At 40.6% G+C, this 23,961-nt stretch overlaps 1 protein-coding gene across 1 annotated transcript; it reads left to right on the top strand.

Annotated features, from left to right (window-relative positions):
- Window positions 1-502: 502 nt before the first annotated feature.
- On the top strand, window positions 503-17,274 carry LOC132766711 (monoacylglycerol lipase ABHD6-like). The gene is made up of 9 exons (XM_060761018.2): window positions 503-722; window positions 5,287-5,420; window positions 6,734-6,890; window positions 9,344-9,457; window positions 10,671-10,803; window positions 12,331-12,488; window positions 13,117-13,171; window positions 15,186-15,286; window positions 15,686-17,274. The coding sequence occupies exons 2-9, from the start codon at window positions 5,311-5,313 to the stop codon at window positions 15,938-15,940; spliced, it is 1,083 nt and encodes a 360-aa protein (XP_060617001.2). The 5' UTR covers window positions 503-722; window positions 5,287-5,310; the 3' UTR covers window positions 15,941-17,274.
- Window positions 17,275-23,961: the final 6,687 nt, after the last annotated feature.

Below are 23,961 nucleotides of genomic sequence, written 5' to 3'. Positions count from 1 at the left end.
ATTGATATAATCTAAAATTGAACGCAACGGGCAGGCCAAACAGACTAGGTAAAATGATAAAACCCTGGATGAGGTAGGAATAGAAAAAGTGAAATTGAGAGGAGCCCAAAAAAGATGAACAGTAGGTTTAGGATTTTAGTTTAAGACGGGGAAAAGTAACAACGCTCCATACAGTCATGCCTGCCACATGAGCTTGGAGGTGTCTACGGACAACGCCAGCTCTTTGTCTTAGAAATGGAGATGAGCACCACCCTCAGAGTCAGACACGACTAGACTTAATGTCAGGGGAAACCTTTACCTTGACTTTAGAAGGGGGCTTAATGGTTAGTGGCCATGGTGCCCAGGATATTTGTAACTAAAGGTAACTTTTCCTAGTTTGTTGTTTAAGATGCTCATCTCTTTATAGTTAGAAGCAACCAAAACAGAGGAGCATAATTCATGGTTGCAAGAGTGAAAGAGTCATTATGAATCCTCCTTAGCCTTCAGGTGACATAACCTCTAGTAGTGTGGCAATGAAATGATCCCTACCTAAACAATTCTCTGGAGGCTCCTTCACGGCCATGCTCCAGATGTTTGAGGAGGATGTGGCTTTCTGAACACCCCCACAAGCCTTCAGCATTTGTATACAAGGTCCTCCACCCAGCCTCAAGATGAAGAGAGCAGAAACTGAGGCAGCAGGAATCCCAGGAGATCGTGGACCACTGCACATCTTCTCACCCTAGGTAAGCTTTTAATCTACATTGTATGCCGGAAAGGTTTATGTATGATCCCAGAAATCGTTGGGCAATGTGAATGCTGAAAGGCAGGTGGAACAAGACTTTGGCATAGGTAAGAGGAAAGTTTCGTCTTCATTATATGTTTGCAAATTGCTGCTACTCTTGTAATTCATCACACTACTGGGATACAGATTGCTGCTCAGGTATGAAATCTCCCTTCACAGCTGTAAAGAAACATTTTAGTTTAGATTAAAATAGTTCCTGCGCACTTGCCCTTCCAATAGAATTCATAATGATGGGTCTACAGACCAATGCTGGTCTATGAGCCACTGGATGCCAGTTTGTACCAAGTTTTCAAGAAATTGTGAAAATATGATATTAATATAGGGGCCATGGTGGCACAATGGGTTAAACCGCTGAGCTGCTGATCTTGCTGACCAGAAGGTCAGCGGTTTGAATCTGTGGGATGCGGTGAGCTCCCACTGTTAGCCCCAGCTTCTGCCAGCCTAGCAGTTCAAAAACATGCAAGTGTGAGTAGATTAATAGTTACTGACTCGGCAGGAAGGTAACGGCGCTCCATGGAGTCATGTTGGCCACATGACTTTGGCGGTGTCTACGGACAATGCTGGTTCTTTGGCTTAGAAGTGGAGATGAGCACCAACCCCCAGAGTCGGACACAACTAGACTTAATGTCAAGGGAAAACCTTTACCTTTACCTTATGATATTAATATATCACAAATATGGTACCAATCCTTGGTACCTTGGGGAGATTGCCAATCCACTGCTTGAGAGGCATTGTTTTAGACTACAATATTCATCATCAACCAGCATAAATATGACTGGCCCTAAATATGAAAGGGGCCTCAAACCCAGGACCCGCCCTTTCAGAAAGTCTTTGAGAGAAACAATCATTAGGACGATGAAGAACAAACAATATTCTATATTGTCTGAAGAATATAGAATCAGAAGTAATATGTGACTTGTGAGATCTCACCATAGCCATTAAGCATGCAGATAAAAGGAGAGTATTGACTCTGAAAATAAATGAAATGGATAAGATAATGAGGTATTTATACAGCAAATTACTGAGACATAATGCAGAATAACCTGTTCCTTAGTTCCCAGGATCTCAATTCAGGAGTAATGTGGGTTTAAATTTACCACTCATGGAGTATGTAACACATTGAGGCCCCCTGTACACTGTCATATAATCCAGATTATCAAATCAGATAATCTGGATTTTATATGGCAGTGTATAAGGGGCCTGAGTCCCCATCTACAATGCCATATAAACTCCAGATCATCTGCTTTGAACTGGATTATCTGGCAGTTTAGATTTAATCCCCATCTACACTGCCATATAAAATCCAGATTATCTGCCTTTAACTGGATTATATGGCAGTGAAGACTCATATAATCCAGTTCAAAGCAGATAATGTGGATTACCTGCTTTGATAATCTGGATTACATGACAATGTAGATCCATTCTTAAAAATGTATATCCCAGTGTATGCCCTTATCTTTAGTTCCATCAGTAGTATCTGGTAGATCCATGTCTATACTTTGTGAGGCCCCAATGTGTCAGTACCTCATCAAAATGCAACAGATGCTATCAGATGGTATGTTAATGTATGTAGAATGCATCCGCTGTATGTATGATGAAATCCAGCACCACCCACAAAGTATTGTGTCACAATGTTGGAAGAAAAAGAAAGTCATACACCTATTTTCCAGCTGCTTTGTGTGTTTCTGTGGTGTAGAGGTTTGAGTGAATCCATAAGACCAGGATTTGAATCTCTGCTCACCAAGGACACCCTTTGGGTGACCATGGTCAAGTTATATTCTCTTAGCCTCAAGTCCCTTCTACATTGCCTTATAAAATCTATATTATCTGCTTGGAGATGGATTATATGACAGTGTAGTGTCATATAATCCCATTCAAAGCAGAAAATGTGGATTATCTGCTTCGATAATCCAGATTTTATGAGTGTAGAAGGGACCTACAATTAACTTTAAAGGAACTATCCAAAGTTTGAAACCTGCTTTGACATATAGGCTCATCACCTGAGATTATTAAATCTAGTTTAGTACAAAATTCATTAAATTTTGTACTAAACCTGGAGTGGATTTATTACCCCATCAATTGCCACTGACTTTATAGATTTCTTACCTCAAAATCTAAGTGGGGGAAAAACATTCAAAAATTTGAGGGAGAAAACTGAGATTATATCGACAATTCAAGTTGGTTTTTTGTGTGGTTATTTACAATTCTGTGACTGGTACAAAGGAGTTTCAAAACAGCTACCACATTAATTTCCTCTCCACAAATCTACGAGGAGCAGGATGCATTGCTGAAAGTTGTACAGTATTGTCCTGTATTGGCACCAACAGGAGCAGGGCCTTTGAAATCAAAGGGGTTTGCATAACTGGTGAATAACAAGTCCCAGAACCAACTTTTCCAGCCCATCCGAATCCACATACTCATCTCAATTGTTAGGCTATGGAAGGGTGTGTTGATGTTTTGAACTGTGTTTGTGTTGTGCCACCCAGAGATGATGCATTTTAATCAGGCCCAGTCATAGCTGCCTTATCTGAGGTCCTCCTCCTCGCTTCTCAAACCTTGTGCAAGACCTTGTGCCCATCCGCTTGGGCCATCTTACCTCCTTAGTCTCTGCATCCTTTCACCTGAGATTTCACCCTCTATGCCTAGGCTCCCTGATTGAAAGAAAAAGGGTATTTGGCTGGATTTGCACTACCCTATATCCCAGGACCTGATCCCAGATTTTCTGTTTATCCCAGATTATCTGGCAGTGCAGAGTCATATAATCCAGTCCAAAGCAGATCATCTGGAAACTGATCCTGGGATATAGGGCAATGTAGAAGGGGCCTTTGAGGTTACCATGGACTTCCTCAAGCTGTCCCAGTCTGGGAAACGTAGACTGCCACTCCCAGAATCCAATGGATGAAAACAATCTGCAACCTAAGTAGAATTTCTTCAGCAGCTAAAATAAAAAGAGCATATTGTGTAAAGCAGTGTTTCACAAACGGTGTTCCTCCAGTTGTTTTGGACTTCAGCTCCCAGAAATCCCAGCCATTTTAGCAGTTGTTAGGAATGGTGGTAGCTGATATCCGAAAAGACCTCGAGGAGCACAGTTTGAGAAACTCTGGTCTAGTAAAGGGAAGTAACGGTGCCCCTCTATTCTGCTTTGGTCAGACCTCACCTGAAATACTGTGTCCAATTCTGGGCACCACAATTCAAGAGGGATATTGACAAGCTGGAACATGTCCAGGGAAGGCCGACTAAAATTATCCAAGTTTGGAAACCATGAATCTCTATGAGAAGGTTGAGAAGAGACATGATAGCTATGTTTAAATATTTGAAAGGGTAAAATAAAGAAGAGTTTTCTGCTGCTCTGGAGAATAGAATTTGGAGCAATGGGTTGAAATTACAGGAAAGGAGATTCCACCTGAACATTAGGAAGAACTTCCTAACCGTAAGAGCTATCCAACAGCAAAACTGTCTGTCTCAGATTGTGCTGGAAACTCCTTCCTTGTAGGCTTTTAAACAGAGGCTGGATGGCCATTTGTCAAGGTTGCTTTGATTGTGTCTTTCCTGCATGGCAGGGGAATGGACCAGATGGCCCATATAGTCCTTCATAGAATCATTGAGTTGAAAGAGACCTCATGGGCCATCCAGTCCAACCCCCTGCCAAGAAGCAGGAAAATCACATTCAAAGCCTCTCAGACAGATGGCCATCCAGCCTCTGTTTAAAAGGCTCCAGAGAAGGAGCCTCCACCACATTCCAAGGTAGAGAGTTCCACTGCTGAACAGCTCTCACAGTTAAGAAATTCTTCCTAATGTTCAGGTGGAATCGCCTTTCATGTAGTTTGAAACCATTGTTCCACTTCCTAGTCTCCAGGGCAGCAGAAAACAAGCTTACTCCCTCTTTCCTATGACTTCCCCTCACATATTTATAAACGGTTCTCATTATGTCTCCTCTCAGCCTTCTTTTCTGCAGGCTAAACATGCCCAGCTCTTTATGCCACTCCTCATAGGGCTTGTTCTCCAGACCCTTGATCCTTTTAGTCACCGTCCTCTGGACACATTCCAGCTTATCAACATCTCCCTTCAGTTATGGTGCCCAGAGTTGGACACAGTGTGATTCCAGGTGTGGTCTGACCAAGGCAGAATAGAGGAGTAGCATGACTTCCCTGGGTCTAGACAGTAGCCTCCTATTTATGCAGGCCAAAATCCCATTGGCTTTTTTTTTTTTTTTTGCCACCGCATTACATTGTTGGCTCATGTTGGCTCCACAAGGACTCCAAGATTTTTTTCTCACGTACTGCTGTCGAGCCTTCGAACTCTATGATTCTGTGTTTCTCCCATGTTGGGGGCATGGTAAATCCATTCCCGGTTTCTGTATGTCTCTCGTAGAGATAGGTCTAACTCCAGAAGCAATGTTAATGGTTGAGTCCTAATTTTATTACATATCATCCTTTGTTTCCTTTTCATCATAATATTTGATTTTGATTTTGTCTCCTTTTGTCTGATATTTCTTGCCTGTACAGTAAAGTGAACTCCAACGGATAGAAATGGCTTTCGACATCAACAAGATTTTACTGATGATCACACAGTTCATTGCGGGTCTCTTTGACAGGAAATATTCCTCATGGCCTTCCTTATTGTTTAGAGTCATGATATGGTAAGTGTCTATATTGGAAGATATACAAAGTGGAACGGTTTGGTGATTTTGGACTCAATGGTCTTCTGATGGTGACAGAGGCCACTTCAACGCTGCCATAAAAATCCATATTATCTGCTTTGAACTGGATTATATGGCAGTGTAGACTCATATAATCCAATTCAAAGCAGCTAATGTAGCAGTATAGAAAAGGCCAGAGAGTACCGCTTCTTAAACTGCGTATTCTGACCCTAAGTGCGGTCCCCTTAGCTCAATGTTGGGGTTCCTAAATATTTGCCAACAGTAAAAAATTATCAAACATGCAGTGTTTACAGTGGATGCTGCAGAAGATGCTTCACTTGTACTTCACTAAAAGGGAAGTCTTCTTGTTTGGCAAGCCTTAGCAATGTTGGTTTTTAAAATCAAGACATGCTTGGTTTTTATACCTATTTTATATACCTATATAACCGGGGTCACATAAACATTTCTTGAGCCAACAGTGGTCACAAGTGGAAAAGTTTAAGAACTTTAAGGACTATTTAGATTGTAATTACATCATTTCAAATTATGGAAATTCATGTTTTCTATAGGTTAGCACAGACAAGGGCAAACTTCAAACCCTCCAGGTGTTTTTGGACTTCAGCTCCCACAATTTCTAGCATGAGGCTTAAGCGGCTGAGAGGGAAAAGGAAAGGGCCTGAGGCTGTTAGGAATTGTGGGAGTTGAAGTCCAAATCACCTGGAGGGTCAAAGTTTGCCCATGCCTGATGTAGCTGAATGCATCTCTGCCATTAAGCCATTCTCCACAGGCCATAAATGACAAAGTTGGGCAAGGAATACCTCAACTAAAATGTGGAATTTTGGAGAGGTCAACAGGGAGATGTTTTATTGTTTCTACTTGCAAAACTTCATACTACATGGTTGCTGTGAGTTTTCCGGGCTGTATGGCCATGTACCAGAAGCATTCTCTCCTGACGTTTCACCCACATCTATGGCAGGCATCCTCAGAGATTGTGAGGATGTCCTGCCATAGATGTGGGCAAAACATCAGGAGATAATGCTTCTGGAACATGGCCATACATCCCGGAAAACCCAGAGCAACCCAGCCATGAAAGCCTTTGACAATTTCCTACACTTTCCTGCTCCTGGAACTGTTCATTATTAGAAATATAGGATTCATGCCCTTTATTCAAACTGGAATTCCATGGCTGATTCATCTAGCTAGCCTCATCACCAACAATGTTTAGGGCAAGATCCCATTTTGCTCACCCAATTCCCGTTTTGACTTTAGCCACAGGTTTCATCCATTTTTCTTCTTTCTTGCTCTGCTTTTAGGTACAAACGTCTGAAAAGGGGTGTGACAGTGAAATACATTGAGAAAGATGGCTACAAGTTCTGTTACTTCTCCCGTGGGGAGCCTGGATCCCAGCCATCGGTGTTGATGCTTCATGGGTTCTCATTCAACAAAGACATGTGGTTAAATGCCATCAAAGTAAGTTTTTCCCTGTTCAGATGATAAAAACAAAGAGGATGATGACTATTTAGTGAAACACCAAGTGGATTGCCATTTAATAAATAAAATACAAAATATACTATTAAATCGCACTGCACACCCATCTAGAAGTGCAACAAGATAAAAGTACGACATAAAATAATTGTGATATGGATCTTGCATATTAAAAGTTCAATAAAATTAAAATACAATACAACACATTACTTATAAACAATGCTAACATTTAAATGAGATAAATTAGATTACATAAAAGCATCTCCAGAGCAATCAACTGTAACAATGGTGATAAATTGTGCCTGAATTTGCTTTGCTGCCAAAGCAAAGAGAGAAACCCTTTCAGTTGTCATTGGTATCCCATAGGCTTGTGCAATTCGGCTGAAGGGTGATCCCTTTTTGGTGTCCAAATTTCATTGAGTACCCAGATCCATTTTGGGAACCTCCCAAAAATTGGCTAATAGAAAAATCAGTTTTTGGCTAGGTAGCCAAAAGACCTGGGAAGATCCGGACAATTGGTGGCAACGGGGAACTTACAAGGCTCCCCTTTCTGTTCCTGGGGCCCTTTCCTTTCTTCCTTTCAAGGAAGCCTGGGTTTGAGGAATGGGGTTAAGGAAGCATGCGCCAAAGAAGCTGCTCTCGGCAGTCATGTGGGCCATTTTGGGCTAAAAAAACATGGTGGCTGAGTCCTTGCTGTCATGGCCATTCAGAGAAGCCAAAAAAGCTGAAGAAGCCAAAGGAAAACAGCTAAAACGGATCCGTGCACAAGCCTAGTATCTCACATTCCAATCATGTTTCTGAAACATGATTGGAATGGAGTTAAGATGGAATGGAGTTAAGATTGAATAGATTCCAAGAATGTCGTTATTGGTTCAGTATACAAGGAACAGAAGAACAATTTCTGGGGCACCACGAATATTGTGTTGGTCCAATGTTGATGCATGAAAAAATCAAGAGAGAGATGAGGGGAATGAAGAGAGACAAAATGGGTTCAACTCTTGGGCTAGTGAACAAGGCAGAAAATAGGGAACCAGTTTCATGACCCTTGATCAGTATTTGCAGAAATGAAATTCTCCAAGGGTTAATAGTAAACTTTCATAAGCCATAGTAGCAATGTAAGACATGGAAAAACTTGCCATGAGTCATATGTGTGCTGTTAGTAAATCCACATGCAGTGACATCTAGTGGGAATGATAGCAAACTGTTGCTGCTTTCGGGCACATTTTCCTGCTCAAAAATTCTCTTTCAACCTACTCTTGACTCTGGACTACCAAATTATCCAGTTTGTCTAGTTTTATCAGATTCTGGATCCCTTGTCCTTAACATCTATTCTTGTAATCAGTTGATCAAGGATTCTTGCAAAAGCCATGGAGCTTAATCAAAAACATAGCTTTCACACACAAAAACACAGCTGTGTTTGCAAGACGATATCTTATGCACAAAAGAATAGACTTTTTGCAGAAAAAGCCACATGCGTTTCTAGAAACAGTGTTAATGCAAAAAACAAATTGTGCACATCCTGTTTTCACAGTTGTTTTAAATAATAGTAATAATGATAACTTTATTTTTGTACCCTTTCTCCATCTCCCTGAAAGGACTCAGGGCAGCTTACATACTGCTCAATGCACCTAAAACAACGCATAAAATAAACCCACAATACAATACAAAATAAAACCAATAATTTAAGTTAAAAAATAATTTAAGTTCAAAAACAAAATCATTCTCTTTGGAACACAAAAAGTCTGTTTTTGATTCTAATAATACCCCAAAATATGTTGGGATGTGTGAAAACCATTCACACTATAGAATTAAAGCACTGTGATCCCACTTTGACTGAAATAGTTGTGTTGTATGTTTTATATGTTGTAAACTGCCTTGGGTCTGCTTGGTGAAGAAAGGCGGGTTAAAAATATCTTAAATAAATAAATAATTCTGTCAAATGCTGGAAATCATAGGTTTTTTGGACACTAGAGATCTCTGGTTGAGAATCCCAAGCAACCTTCTCTAAACTGCAAATCCCACGATTCAGTAGGATGTTGCAATAACAGTTCAGAGGGGAATCATCATACTGTAATTTTGCTGTATGAAACAGCTCCCACAAACAATTCCGGATCACTTCTCTACCAATTGACTGTCCTACTCTTGCCACACTCATGTATGAGTAGCCAGATGGCAACACTTGTGCCTTGGGATTTTGACTACTTGGATTTTTTTTTTTTGTGGAGTTTTTTAAAATGATAAATCGAACCATACAATTCACCATTCTGGACATAAAGTGGCAGGAAAGGTATAACAAAAAGCATATACAATTACTCCACTTAGGTTGAAAATCCACTAATTTGAAGACCACTGTGAAGTTATTACATGAATTACAATAACATTTGACTAAGATCAAGTGACTACGTGGATTCTTCATTCCCTCTGTCATCTTTTCTCAGCTTTTTCCTAGAGAGGTCCACGTGGTTTGCCTTGATATGCCTGGTCATGGAAAAACTACTCGCCTGCTGGCAGAAAACTATACCGCAGTTGAGCAAGCTAAAAAAATACACCAGGTAAGGCCTGAGAGGCATTATACCTTGAGATGTCTCAAGAGACAGAGTCTAGGCTGCTGGGAATGTTTTTGCCTCCACATCTGACTCTTCCCCTTCTTCATTTATTTGTTCATTTCTTATAATATGTCTAGACACATTGTCACAAATGTGACAGCTTGTTTCCAAAATTTTAAACAATGAAACTATTGATAAAATTGTACAGCGTAGTGGTTCCTAACCTTTTTTTGACCAGGAAACATTTTTTTTTTGTTAGCAGGGACCAAAGGTTCAGGAATAATAAACCGTGTTAATCTAAAATAAATATTAATCAAAACGTTTACCATATTAGTTAAACACAATAGTAACATGAATTAAGAGTACAATTATAATATTAAAAAGAACATTTTAAATAAAAAACTAAATTCAGTGTGATTTCTGAGCTTGCATCTTCTTTACAAGTTGGGTAATTCTGGGGCTAATATTATTGCTCGAAGCTACATGCATAACATCACTTACTTTCAATCGATTCCTGGATTTGTTTTTAATCACCAGCAAAGCAGAAAACCCTTGTTTGCATAAATAAGTTATGGAGAAGAGCATAAGGTACGGTAGCGTAAGGCGATTGCTCAAATTTTAATTGCTTTTTTACACCAAAACTCCTCAAGAGAATCAGGTTCAGACTCGTCCTTGCAGTTTCTATCATTTTGAAATTCAGTGATCTCTTCCTGGATTTCTTCTGCAACCTCTCCAATTTCAATCATCATTAAAAAAGTCACAAATTAATATGAATATTGAGGACTCACCGTCAGAAAAACTACTGAAGCCGTCAAATCACTAAACAGCAAAATAATAACTGACACAGTCAAGCAAGACAAAAGAATGTGTACAACTGACTGACACTAGGTGGTGTGAGTACGTGAGATGTGACATCTATCGCTTGTCCTCCCCTTGGCCTCCTGCGCTCACCTGACATCATACTCGCCAGCGCCGGCCACATAGCAATCAATTCACTGAAATTTTTAAATTTAAAATGAATAAAGGTTTAGAATTTTAAATGTTTCACAGACCATAGTTTAGTCCTTGGGAACCACTGGTCTAGAGTAATTTGTCCTTGTTCCTTTTTTTCTTACTGTTATATTTTTTAGCCATATTTGGTGTAGTTATTGATGTACAGCTTCACATCTCTTCATTTAAAACTATGATATTCACCACAGCATCATGCTTCTCATTTCAGTTCGTTGAGTGGACTAATCTAAACAAGAAGCCTTTCCACCTGGTTGGCATGTCCATGGGCGGAATGATTGCTGGCGTTTATGCTGCCCTCTACCCATCAGACGTCTGTGCTTTGTCTCTCCTCTGCCCACCTGGTAAGTGTTGAGATTCAGCTATTTCAAGGGGACTCCTAAAGCTGTTTACTGTTGAATATCAGGACCCCTTTCTCGCTTCATTTTATGAAATCCTGGGGTTTGTAGAATGAGTTCTCCAGCAGGGAATTCTACATGCTCTTCCATAAATGGCAATCCCTAGGAGTCCATATGATGTTGCTATGGCAATTAAAGTGGAATCATACCACTGCAACTGTGACCTGTGTGAAATAGTCCTAGGGTATCATATCCTGTCTCCAGATCATAAGCTGGATCTACACTGCCATATAAAATCTTCTTTGAATTGGATTATATAGTAGTGTAAATCAGCTAAAGAGAGCCACACTGGAGGTACACTGCTTTTAAACAAAGGCTGGGTGGTCATCTGTCAGGGGTAATTTGAATGCGATTTTCCTGCTTTTTGACAGGGGGTTGGACTGGATGACCCATGAGGTCTCTTCCAACTCTATGATTCTATGATTCTATGAGAGTTAAAGGAAAACTGCATACCAATATATACATACAATATAGTATGCCATTTCAATTATATACGTTGGAGGCTACAGACAATGCCTTTGCTGTTGCCCGTTTTTGGTCAAAAGATATTTAGCCGCCTGCACACCTTCTATTTTTATCAGTTTTATACTAATTTATCCAATGCTTTTGATATGAAATAAAATAAATTATATATGTAATAAATAACTAGTAAAGGAGGCCTGTAGAAGCTTGCTATTTCCACCATTTGACCTCACAGTTTTATAGACAATCTGGATTTTTGGTAAGTCCACAATCTACGAAAGCTTCTGTTGCAAACATCTTTTTGTCAGTTATTCTCAAATCCACAAGATCTTTCTGCAATCATCTCTGGAATTTATTTATTTATTTCGATCATTTCTATCCCGTCCTTCTCGCCTCCGAGGAGGGACTCAGAACGGCTGCCAACAGGCACCCTTTGGTGCCAAACAATACACAACATAAAATGCATTTAATCTACATTAAAAATAGTTATAAATACATAAAAACAGTTCACCATTTCATGTCATCCTCCAAATAATTCATAGCCGTCAGTTCAATAGTCCATTAAAATCATCTTCAGTCCATTTCAGTCCACAAAACCAGTCTGTTAAAACCCTCTATCCAGTGAATGCTTGATCCCATAACCAGGTTTTTAGCTTTTTCTGGAAGGGAAAAAGGAGGGGGCAGATCTAATCTCGTTCAGGAGGGCATTCCACAGCTATGGGGTCACCACCGAGAAGGCCCTGTCTCTCGTTCCCACCAACCATGATTATGATGGCAGCGGGACCGAGAGCAGGGTCTCTCCAGACAATCTTAAGGTCCTAAGGGGTTCGTAGACGGAGATACATTTGGACATTTAAGTTGGGCCAGAGCTGTTTAGGGTTTCATAGGTCAAAGCCAGCACTTTGAATTGTGCTCAGAAGCTTATAGATCGAATTAGATCGGACTCCCATTAACTGCCTCTAGTTTGCCATTGCTTAACCTCATTTTTAAATGGTGGATTCTGCCTCTCAGGGCTGCAACATACGGTGGAGAGTGAATTCATCAGACATTTGAAGGACCTGCGGAAATCCACCAACTCACACAACAACCCTCTCATTCTTATGACTGTACAACAGGGAGAAGACTTACTTAAACTGGGCTTGTACCAGCCCAACACCATCAACATGCAGGTGAAGGCATTGTTCTTTGAAAAGTGACACTCCTGAGAGCATAAACAGGAAAAAAGGGATGGGGAAAGGGGAACCTAGCAACACTTTTAAGACCAATTGATGTATATTTTAGTATGAGCTTTCATGGATATCAGTCCATTCTCTTAGCTGCACTGATGGTGCTATTAAATTCACTGGTTTTAAAGTATAGTTATAGAGTTGTGGGAATGGGATAGAATGTGACAGTGTATGCAGTGATTCCTAAACTCTGGTTCCCCATGTGTTTTGGATTTCAACTCCCAGGACCCCAAACCAGTTTCTCCAGTGGTCAGGAATTCTAGGCGCTGAAGTCCACAAAACACCTGGAGAACCAAAGTTAGGAAACCACTGGGATAGAGAAAGATAACTCATAAATCTTCAAACCTCTCTGTGAGAGGATGCATCTCTTTCATGCGGGTGATAGGAATCTTTTCGCATTAATGAATGAAAGCAAGATGGTATTCCCTTGGGATTCATATCTTTTCCATCAGTGGAACCACCTATTGGACCGCAGGCCTTGAAAGGAACATTTTCAGCTGCATTATGGGAGTATCTAACCACCTACTGCTCTCTCTGAACTTGATGCCTCTTTTATTTCCAACCGCTTTAGCTCCTTAAGGGGTATCTTGAAGATCGGAGACCACACAAGTCTTTTTTCTTAAAATGTAAGTAGAAGGACAAGACTAGGATCTGGGTAGTGGTTTTGCAGAGGAACCCATTTTTGCTCTAAATACAGGGCTGAACAGTGAGCTACAAGCAATGACTGCTGTCCTAGGGCAGTGGATTTGTTGCTGTTGGAAGATAAGTTTTCCACTGACATACAGTGTGTATTTAGGTGTACAGTATCTAAATTGTAGAATTAATGCAGTTCGACACCACTTTGCCATAGCTCCATGTATGGAACCATGGGAGTTATAACTTGGTAATACACCACTACTTTTTGGCAGAGAAGGCTAAATACCTTAATGATGATGATGATGATGATGACGATGATGATGCAATCCCAGGTGACAGCAGGATTGCAGAGAAACAACTGGAAAAGCTGACACGATATGAGGATTTAAAAATTGAATTGCAAAGTCTGGCAAAAACCAGTAATGGTGGTCCTAGTGGTGATTGGCATACTGGGTGCAGTGCTTAAAGACCTTGGCCTGCACTTAAACACAATCTGCGCTAACAAAATTACCATCTGCCAGCTGCAGAAGGCCACCTTACTGAGATCTACACGCATTATTCGGCGATACATCACACAGTCCTAGACACTTGGGAAGTGTCCGACGTGTGATCCAATTCAACAGCAAACAGAGTGTCTGCTGTGGACTCATCTTGTTGTGTTTCAAATAATAATAATAATAATAATAATAATAATAATAATAATAATAATAATTTATTTGTATTCTGCCCTATCTCCATGAGGGGATTTAGGGCAGATTTCAGCATACACAAACTCAAAGGCAAACATTCAATGCCTAGAAACAACAAAACACAGCAAAGCTTTTCCTTCTGGCTCTGAGGGGCGGTGCTCATCTCCGGCACCTCCTAGGTCACGCAACTGGCATGATTGCATGGATCGCTGTTTACCTTCCCGCTGAGGCGGAACCTATTGATCTACTCACATTTGCATGTTTTTGAACTACTAAGTTGGCAGAAGCTGGGGCTAACAGCAGGAGCTCACCCCGTCCCCTGGATTTGAACCACCAACCTTTGAGTCAGCAAGTTCAGCAGCCCAGCAGTTAAACTCGTTGTGCCACCACGACCTTGTAAAACTACAACTCCCCTGATTCCATAGCATACTGCCGTGGCAGTTAAAATGATGTCGTCCTGCCTTAATTCTACAATGTAAATGCACTCTGTGTCAGCTATTAATATATTTACTAAATTTATTGTTTAAACCATCTGTCCATGTATAAGGTGTAATAAAAATATTGATACTGTTAACCAAGAAACACAGGAGCAAGCAATAACATCTCAAAGTTTGTGCTATCTGTTGGGAATGCGTTGATTCTATGCCTTGCCTGACAGAATAAGTTTGGACTAGATGGCCCTTGATGGCCCTCCCTGGAGACTAGGACGCGGAACAGTGGCTTCAAACTACAAGAGAGGAGATTCCATCTGAACATGAGGAAGAACTTCCTGACTGTGAGAGCCGTTCAGCAGTGGAACTCTCTGCCCCGGAGTGTGGTGGAGGCTCCTTCTTTGGAAGCTTTTAAACAGAGGCTGGATGGCCATCTGTCAGGGGTGATTTGAATGCAATATTCCTGCTTCTTGGCAGGGGGTGGACTGGATGGCACATGAGGTCTCTTCCAACTCTTTGATTCTATGATTCTATGATTCTATTATAGTCTCCTCCAATTCTATGATTCTGTTCTAAAAAAGAAAGATGGGGTAGAAATGTCATAAATAAATAAATAAAATTAAAGAAGTGGCCCATGGAATCGAACAACCATTAATGTTCATCTAAAGCAGTGGTTCTTAACCTGTGGGTCCCGAGATGTTTTGGCCTTCAACTCCCAGAAATCCCAACAGCTGGTAAACTGGCTGGGATTTTTGGGAGTTGTAGGCCAAAACACCTGGGGACTCACAGACCGAGAACCACTGATCTAAAGCACATATGGCTCTGGCTAAACTACTTCAGAGGTCTACTGTGGTTCTAATTCTGCTTCGTTTTTTGCGGGAAAGGCTTTTTAGATATGACCAGCATGGCATCCAGGTATAGCCTTCATGACAACATGAGCAAAATCAAGGCTCCTACTCAGATCATCTGGGGAAAGGATGACAAGGTAAGGAAGAGAGCACTGCTGTTTCTGAAAGTAGTTTCTTTGATTCTTCTGTGTGCTTCTGCATTCATGTATGAACTAGTGGTAACGTATTAGTGGTAAATAATATGACTTCTACAAGTACTAAGGGCTGCTGTGTGAGGAGGAGAAAAGAAATACAGTCAACCCTTCACATTCTCTGGGGTTAGGAGCACAGGATCCTTGTAAAAGTGGGGAAAAAACCATAAAGAAATTGTGTTTTTTAACCTAAGAATACACATCTCTGAGAATTTCTAGGTCATCCAGCATAACTCTTCTACTGTAAATATAAATATTGCAAATAAATAAATAAATAAATAATATATTTCATTTCTTTTAAAAAATGTGACACTTCCAACATTGCCCTCCTTCTTTCTTTCTTAGGTGATGGATCCTTCTGGAGCAGAGATCTTAGCCAAAGGCATTCCGGACTCCCAAGTGCATATGCTGGACAAATGTGGACACTTCATAACCCTGGACAGGCCTACAAAATCAGGAAAACTTCTTCTAGAATTCTACAATTCAGTTTTTGGCGTAACTAGGAACACGACACTTCCACATGTCTGGCTTTTCAAATCATGGATTTTTAAATTATCTCTAAGACTTCTTTCAGAGCTGAGACCAGCACACAAGGATTAGGAGACATGGGATATCAGATGGGATAGCTACCTTCTGAGCCACACATCAGCCCAAGAGGCATGGATTGTACTAGTTTACAACAGTATTTATCAATGACTGAGTTCCTCATTAAACGTGCTTAGGAATGTGCAGCATGGCTGCAATTCTGTGAGCATAGCATCAGACCCTTTGAACTCAAAGGGACTTACTTCCAAGTAAACCAGCCTAGCATTGCCTTGCATGTACATAGTCAGAACTGTTGGGAATGAGTGGATATTATTTCTTGATGAACTAATCAAAGCCAAGGGGAAACTATGAACTTTCCTCCTTTTTTTACTCTTTGATTGTGGGTGATCTACAGTTCCCAAAAACATGGATCAACCCCCTAAACCCCAAAAGCATTTAAGGTTGGTCATGTTGGGTATGTGTGCCAAGGTTGATCCAGGTCCATCATTGGCTGGGTTAACAGTGCTCTCAGGATGTGGGTGAACTATAACTCTCAAAATTGTGGATCAACACCCTCCCCAACCCTAACAGCATTTTTCATTGGTCATGATAGGTCTGAGTGCTAAATTTGGTCCAGATCTGTCATTAGTGGGAGTCACAGTGCTCTCTGGAACTGGGGGCCATCTTGGAAAATAAATACATACATACATACATACATACATACATACATACATACATACTATAGATAGATATATGAATCCTTCACAAGGAGACAACAGGCTAGAAGCAAAGGAGAGCACTGGATAATTGATCTGGCAGCTTGGCATATAGAGAGACATTGATACGGAGAGAGCATCTGAGAGTGCCAATTGAGATCTCACCAGGCCAGGCAAAAGGATCAGGATTCACGAGAGCTGTGTCTGTGGATACTTCTTGTTCTATTTCCCATGAATTTCCAGAATGGCCTTCATAATAGGTTCATCTCAGGATCCTCAAAAGTCAGATATGACTTGAAGCAAAGCAACAGTTTGAAACACAGTACCTATTGTGTTGTTGAAGGCTTTCATGGCTAGAACCACTGGGTTGCTGTGAGTTTTCTGGGCTGTATGGCCATGTTCCAGAAACATTGTCTCCTGATGTTTCGCCCACATCTATGGCAGGCATCCCCAGAAGAGGGAATGGTTCTGGAACATGGCCATATAGCCTGAAAAACCCACAGCAACACGACACCTATTGTCCACCACTTTTACTCAGGGATGCAGACTACTTTTCAAGAACTGGCTCCATATCAGAGATTTCAAATCAGTCACACCTTGTATTTGTATGTTATATGTTTCTATCAACAGAGCATCAATTATTTATGTAAGACCCATAACTAACACATAGTTTAAGAAATAAAGTTTGCAATGAAAGCATCACTCCTCCCTATTCTTCTCTTTTATTAGAAGCCTAAACCTCTGACCAAAGATTTTGGTACTCTGTGGCACTTTGAAAGTTAGCTTGGGAAATAAATTAGTTGTGGTCCCAGTATTGCCAAAAGTAGCTAATTGCTATGCTATTCAAGGGAATCGATGAGTTTCCCAATTTCTGAAGTTACAAGTTACTTTTCAAATTCTTGTTGTCATTTCATTCTTTTATATCCCAACTTTCTCCCAACAATTAAATTCAAAGTTGCTGACAACACATTTAAAAACAATACAAATTATAAATTGTATACAAATCTCACCAAAATATAAATTTTGAAAAATTAGACAATTAAAGTTAAAAACATAAAAATCCCTTAAAATGTACTATATAGAAATAATAAACACGTTATAATAATAACACTTTATTTATATTCTGCCCCTCTCCCCATGGGGACTCAGAGCAGTATAAACAGATACAGTATAAACATATAGCGGCAAACATTTAATGTCTTACTGCAATACAATCAGAGAGACAAACACAAACAGAGGCAAATGCTTCTCCTTTCATTTCTGGCTTTGGAGGCAGTGCTCATATATGGTTCTGGGGTAGGGGTGCTGTTCTCCATTTCCAAGCCGAGGAGCCTCCTGGTCATGTGACCGGCATGATTGCTTGAAACATCTTATGACTTTCTTGCCAAAGCAGTACCTATTTATCTACTCACATTTGAATGTTTTCAAACTGCTAGGTTGGCAGAAGTGGCCTAACAATGGGAGCTCATCCTGTCCTTGTGGATTTGAACCACCAAGCTTCAGATCAACAGTTCAGCAGCACAAGGGTTTAACCCATTGCACTACCGTGGCCCACCATTAAATAAAAACACTTCCACTATGTGATAGTCATCCTCACCCACCATTAAATAAGAATATCCCAGAGCTTATAACATTAAAAGGAACAAAAATAGACCCAGAGTAGGTTTTCCAATGAAGATGGAAAACCTACTCTGAATTGGCCCAGGAGACCTGCAAAACGATGGAAAGACACCCCAAACACCATAACAGACATTTTGAACCATTTCAATGCAGTTTTTCATCATAATGTTTCATTGGTTTTTTTGCATAATAAAAATTGACTTATGAAAGGTCTGCAGACATGGTGGAAATGCTCTCAACACCCCCAAGAATGCATTAGGGGGAATTTTGGACCATTGGCCAAACTGTTTTGCATCTTATGCACCATATCTCCCAACTCTCCCATATTGACTAGACCATTCCTGATTGATTTTGTGTGTTCCCACTTTTCCCGCTGCTTTTGTGTGGTCCCACTTCCTCCCTTTGTCCTCAGCTCACTTCAGTTTCTGCAGCCAGGCTTCAAGTGGCAAAAATAGTTTGCATGCCATTAATTCAGCAAGCAGGAGAGAAGAAGGCAGAACCTTACCAAGAGACATTGGGTTCATCTGCACTGTGGAATTAATACAGTTCAACACCAGTTTAGCTATTGTGGCACATGTATATGGCATCTTGGGATTTGTGGTTTCATGAGGCACCAATACCCTTTGGCAGAGAAGGATAAAGACCTTGTGAAACTACAGCTCCCATGATTTTATAGAATTGAGCCATGGCATTTAATATAGAGGCCATCTGCCTTTATTCTTCAGTGTAGATGCACCCCTAAGCAAAAGCTAAACTTCTGCAGCCTCTCCTAGCTTGTTTCTTCATTAATAATGTACAATAATTAATGTGTATTATATTGACCACATTTGGAGGTTATTTGACTAGCTTCATCCCAGTTTCCATCTGTGACATATGGGAATGTTGTGTTGAGCACAGCAGGAGACTTCTGAATAGTGTTTACAGTCTTCATTGTGTACATGGTATGAGCATGCCTTTCTCCCTGTTGTTTTCCATTCACATAATTTAGTTATTTAAAAGGTACAGGCATAGGTACACCACACACCACTCCAGCAAGTAAGTGTGTGTGTATAATTATCTGGGATGGGTTAGTTATGCTATAGAGTGGTCTTTGTTTTGTTTTTTTTCCTGCTGCCACAATTGCATCTTGTGATCTATATCTTTTGAAACTGGGTGGAGGAGGCTGCAAACAAGTTCTTCAGATACCTGGGGAGGTTAATGTGCTCCACCATCTGGCGCTCTGTTGAATGTTTCCCTCCCACGACTGGTGCAAAGTGAACAAGACTCTGAACAAATTCAGGGAAAAGTCTTTGGGCAAAACATATGGCAAGAGTCCAGCTGGCTCACTTTTCCTCTTCCCAGATTGTAGCTCCACGAGAAGGTACCTAAACGTACACAAGGAGGTACCTACTACCTCCTCACACAAGCATTGGTGTTTAGGACGCATAGGTTCTGCCTTCTGTGTGTTAGTTGGGCATGTCATCCCACCTACAAGTAGCAATAGCAAAGGCCAATGACTAGCTTGGGCTGTGTGTGCCAGAAGCGCCCAGCTGCTTGACTGCTGCTGTTCCAGAAACCTCTGTCCTCCTCCTCAAGCATGGCATGCAGATAATATATGGTGGTGGGGCATTTCATTCCACCTATATTATATCAGAAGTTGATATATTAGCCAGAAGCTTTTCATAGAATCATAGAATCATAGAGTTGGAAGAGACCTCATGGGCCATCCAGTCCAACCCCTTGCCAAGAATCAGGAAAATTACATTCAAAGCACATCTGAAAGATGGCCATCCAGCCTCTGTTAAAAGCTTCCAAAGAAGGAGCCTCCACCACACTCTGGGGCAGAGAGTTCCACTGCTGAACAGCTCTCACAGTTAGGAAGTTCTTCCTCATGTTCCGGTGGAATCTCCTGTAGTTTGAAGCCATGGTTCCACGTCCTAGTCTCCAGGGCAGTGGAAAACAAGCTTGCTGCCTCCTTCCTATGATGGCCCTCCCATATTTATACATGGCCATAATGTCTCCTCTCAGCTTTCTCTTCTGCAAGCTAACCATGCCCAGCCCTTTAAGCCTCAGGGGGTTGGACTGGATGGCCCAAGAGGTCTCTTCCAACTCTCTGATTCTATGATTCTATAACCCCAATGAATGTGGATGGCTGACTATATAACCCTTTACGTTTGTTTCTCCTTGCTTTGTTTGTTTGTTTCTACATGCAAAGATATGCTGATCATAATTTCTCCAAGAAGGTGGAACAATGCTGATTTCTGGAACCAAATGTACTTCCTGTGAATGATTGTTGCCTTCCCACTACATCCCTTAATAAAGGGTTCCCAAATTCCTGTGCTAATACTTTCTAAACCCCAGTCTTTAAGAATTACTTAAAATTGTCACCAGTCTCACAAATACACAAAAATATGCTGAACACCCCCCAGCTTCCCACAGGGCATCCTGGAAGCAAACCTCACTGGATACCAAAGGCCCATGGTATGATTGTAGTAGAGGCATGCCCAAACACATACATATACAGAATAGATGACAGCAATAAATGCATGACTGTATTTGCTATTGGTGTAATCCTATGTAAATAAAATGAATATTGCTTTTTTTCATATGACGAGGAAGTCCTTTGGCTGATAGCTTTAGGAGCCCTTCAACAGGAGATGGATGGATGTCAGAAAGGATTCAAGTCAGACCAGGTGGGCAACTCTTACAGGCTTCCTGTGGTTTTTCCTAACTAGTGTATTTCCTTTGCACTGCTATGGATAGAGTGGAACATTTTCATCCATTCTTCAGTGGTTATGATTTATAACTTCTATTCTATTAAGCAAGACTTGAATGCCTGCTAGAACCTCATTGGACAAAGGGAGTCCTAAATCATTATAGCTGAGCATGCCTTTCTGGCAAACCAGTCCTCTTATCTTGACAATGACACTGCCTTAACCTGGGAGTAAGTATAATGCTCAGTTGCTTTCAGCAGAAATAGTGCTTGGTATAGTTTGGTTGTTTGAAATCTAATGTTATAAAAGTCTTACTTTGTTTGTTTTTCTCCTATTTTTATTTGCATTTTTAATTTTTTTTTGCTGCGTCCAGGGTACAGAATTTCATATTCAGGTAGAATGGTAATACTTTTGTTTTCCTTTAGTAGCAGGTAACTTATAGTGTGTTAAAAGACATTGTTACTCTACCTACATATATATATATTTAGCTAATTCAGCAATATTGTGAGAGACACCGTCAATGTCCATTGATGTTGATGCTCCTTATATCAAATTATTGCTCTGTGAAATAGATGAGAATTTTCTAGTTCTCCAGATGCTTTTTTGGGGAGTGGGGGTGTGTGTGTCAGGAGTGACTTGAGAAACTGCAAGTCGCTTCTGGTGTCAGAGAATTGGCCCCCTGCAAGAACATTGTCCAGGGGATGCCCAGATGTTTTACCATCCTGTGAGAGGCTTCTCTTATGTCCCTGCACGAGAAGCTCGAGCTGACAAATGGGAGCTCACCCCACTCCTTGGATTTGAACCGCTAACCTTTCAATCAGCAGTCCTACCAGCACAGGGGTTTAATCCATTGCTTCACCTGGAGCTCCTCTCCAGATGCTTATGTTACAATTTTGGGCTTGGCCTCATGTTAGCTGCCCAAGTCCTCGTTGGGGAGATGGTGGTGGAGAATAAATAATAATAATAATAATAATAATAATTATTATTATTATTATTATTATTAAATATAAGTCAGCCCTAGCCCGCATAGCAAAGGATAAGGAATACTGGGAATTGGAGTGCAATGACATGTGGCAGACTGCATGATTGCTCCCACTTGCAGAAATTTGTGAACAAATTCAATGGTTTTACTTGCGAGTGCAAATTATATTGCAATAGTTTGCTTATCATTAAAGGTTAAAGTCAATGGAATATATACTTTCAGAAAATGTGTTCCTATAATATGGAACCTGTGCTGGAAATACATGTGGAATATATGTGGGAAATGGTACATATATTTGCCTAATATGCTTCATATGTTATACAAAGAGGTCGATTTTAGGACCTGTGGAACTTTTTCTATGTTTAGAAAATAATTTGATCTAGTTTGGGTATACACTGCTTCTATATAATATGTTTCTCCTTCCCTATTGTATGAGTTAATGTATCAACTTTGTACACAAGTGTTTTGGTCCATAATCCCCATTTAGCAGGAAGCAGCCAGGCTTTGAAACTACAAGACTATTGAATGCTAATCAAGGTGGCCAATTGCAACATTCACACTTGCCTCAAACAGGCAAGAGTTCTTTCTCCCACCCTGGTCATTCCGGAGATATATAAACCTCCATTGCTTAGTTTCCAATATACCTCACAACCTCTGGGGATGCCTACCATATATGTTGGCGAAACATCAGGAGAGAATGCTTCTGGAACATGCCCATACAGCTTGGAAAGCTCACAGCAACCAAGTGATGGGTTTGTTCTGAATATTAAAACAAATGCAATAAAATAAGTTTGTTCTACTTAAAGGCTTCAGAGTGGGGGTGCATTATTTTTTCAGACTTCATACAACCCCCAAAGAAAAACTTCCCATTTTCATTCTGGAAAGGAAAACAAACAGTCTGTTCTAGAAATCTTCAAGAACTTCCTTTAAAAAGATCACAATCAAGCCCCTGCTCCTTATATTTAACCTTATCCTCTCCAAAACTGTAATGGGAATTTTAAAGGACTTTCTTAAAGCAAGTGTTGGCAATCATAATTGATTAAAGGTTCACTGTCTGCCATCCTGAATTTTAATTAATGTTTAGCTCTTTATTTGTTTTGCATTTGTTGCATATGACATTTGTGTTTGGCTTAATAACAAGCTTGCTCTCCTGTTGCAAACTTCTGTTGACATGACTATGGAGAGACAACGGAGTCATGCACGATCTGATTGAAATGGCAAGCATTCAAGGTTAATGAGCAGCTTATATTCAATTGCCACTTTGATCTTGCATCCTTCAACTGCTTCTGCACATTGAAATCTAAATGGGTATCTAAATTGCTAGGGAAATAAAAGGCTGGGTAGGAGGATGGCTTGAGTCATATCTTCCTTCTCTTGCCTTGAAAATGTATGTCATATACAGAGAGTCTGTATGTGATACTGTTTAGACTTCTCCACACAGTGAATTAGGGAATAACCTTGGGGTCATGAGAGTTGTAGTTTTGCAAGGTTTTTAGCCTCTCTGCCAAAAAATGCAGAATTCCATACCACTGAACCATGGCAGTTAGAATATTGTTGAACTGCATTCATTCTGCAGTGCAGATGCACCTCTAGTTTCCCATAGAAGGTCGTTCAACTGTCTGGGAGCAGCCACTGACAAGGTCCTTGTCAAATGTGCCCATTCAGTGGAGGAATGAAAAGAGCCTTCCTCAAGCCTCTCAAACTTGGCAAGTTTCATATGGGAAGATAAGGTCTTTCAGGTAGTAAAGCCTCATTGAGAATAGGTAGGAAATTGAAACATTTTAATTTCAGTCACTTAGTATTAAGCCAATATTACAGAAGTTCCTGGTTACAGGTAGATTGATATAACCAAGGAAGTCATGGCATTGAGTTTGCATGATTCAATTGGGCAGCTGATGACCGAGGCTCTTGGCAAACCCTCAACCAAAATGTCATCATAGGTTAAAGTTCATTGATGGCAAATTGCCAAACTCCTGGTACAAAATTGCCTGGGAAAACCAAGAGCTTGAATACCATTCGCATCCTTAATATCTCAGCGGCACCTTAGATCAAACACTAACATTTAGGAAACACTGTGTGAACACC

The sequence above is a fragment of the Anolis sagrei genome, chromosome 2 (genome assembly GCF_037176765.1).
Source record: "Anolis sagrei isolate rAnoSag1 chromosome 2, rAnoSag1.mat, whole genome shotgun sequence".
Classification (NCBI taxonomy): Eukaryota; Metazoa; Chordata; class Lepidosauria; order Squamata; family Dactyloidae; genus Anolis; species Anolis sagrei.
This window is presented reverse-complemented; position numbering and strand designations above follow the sequence as displayed.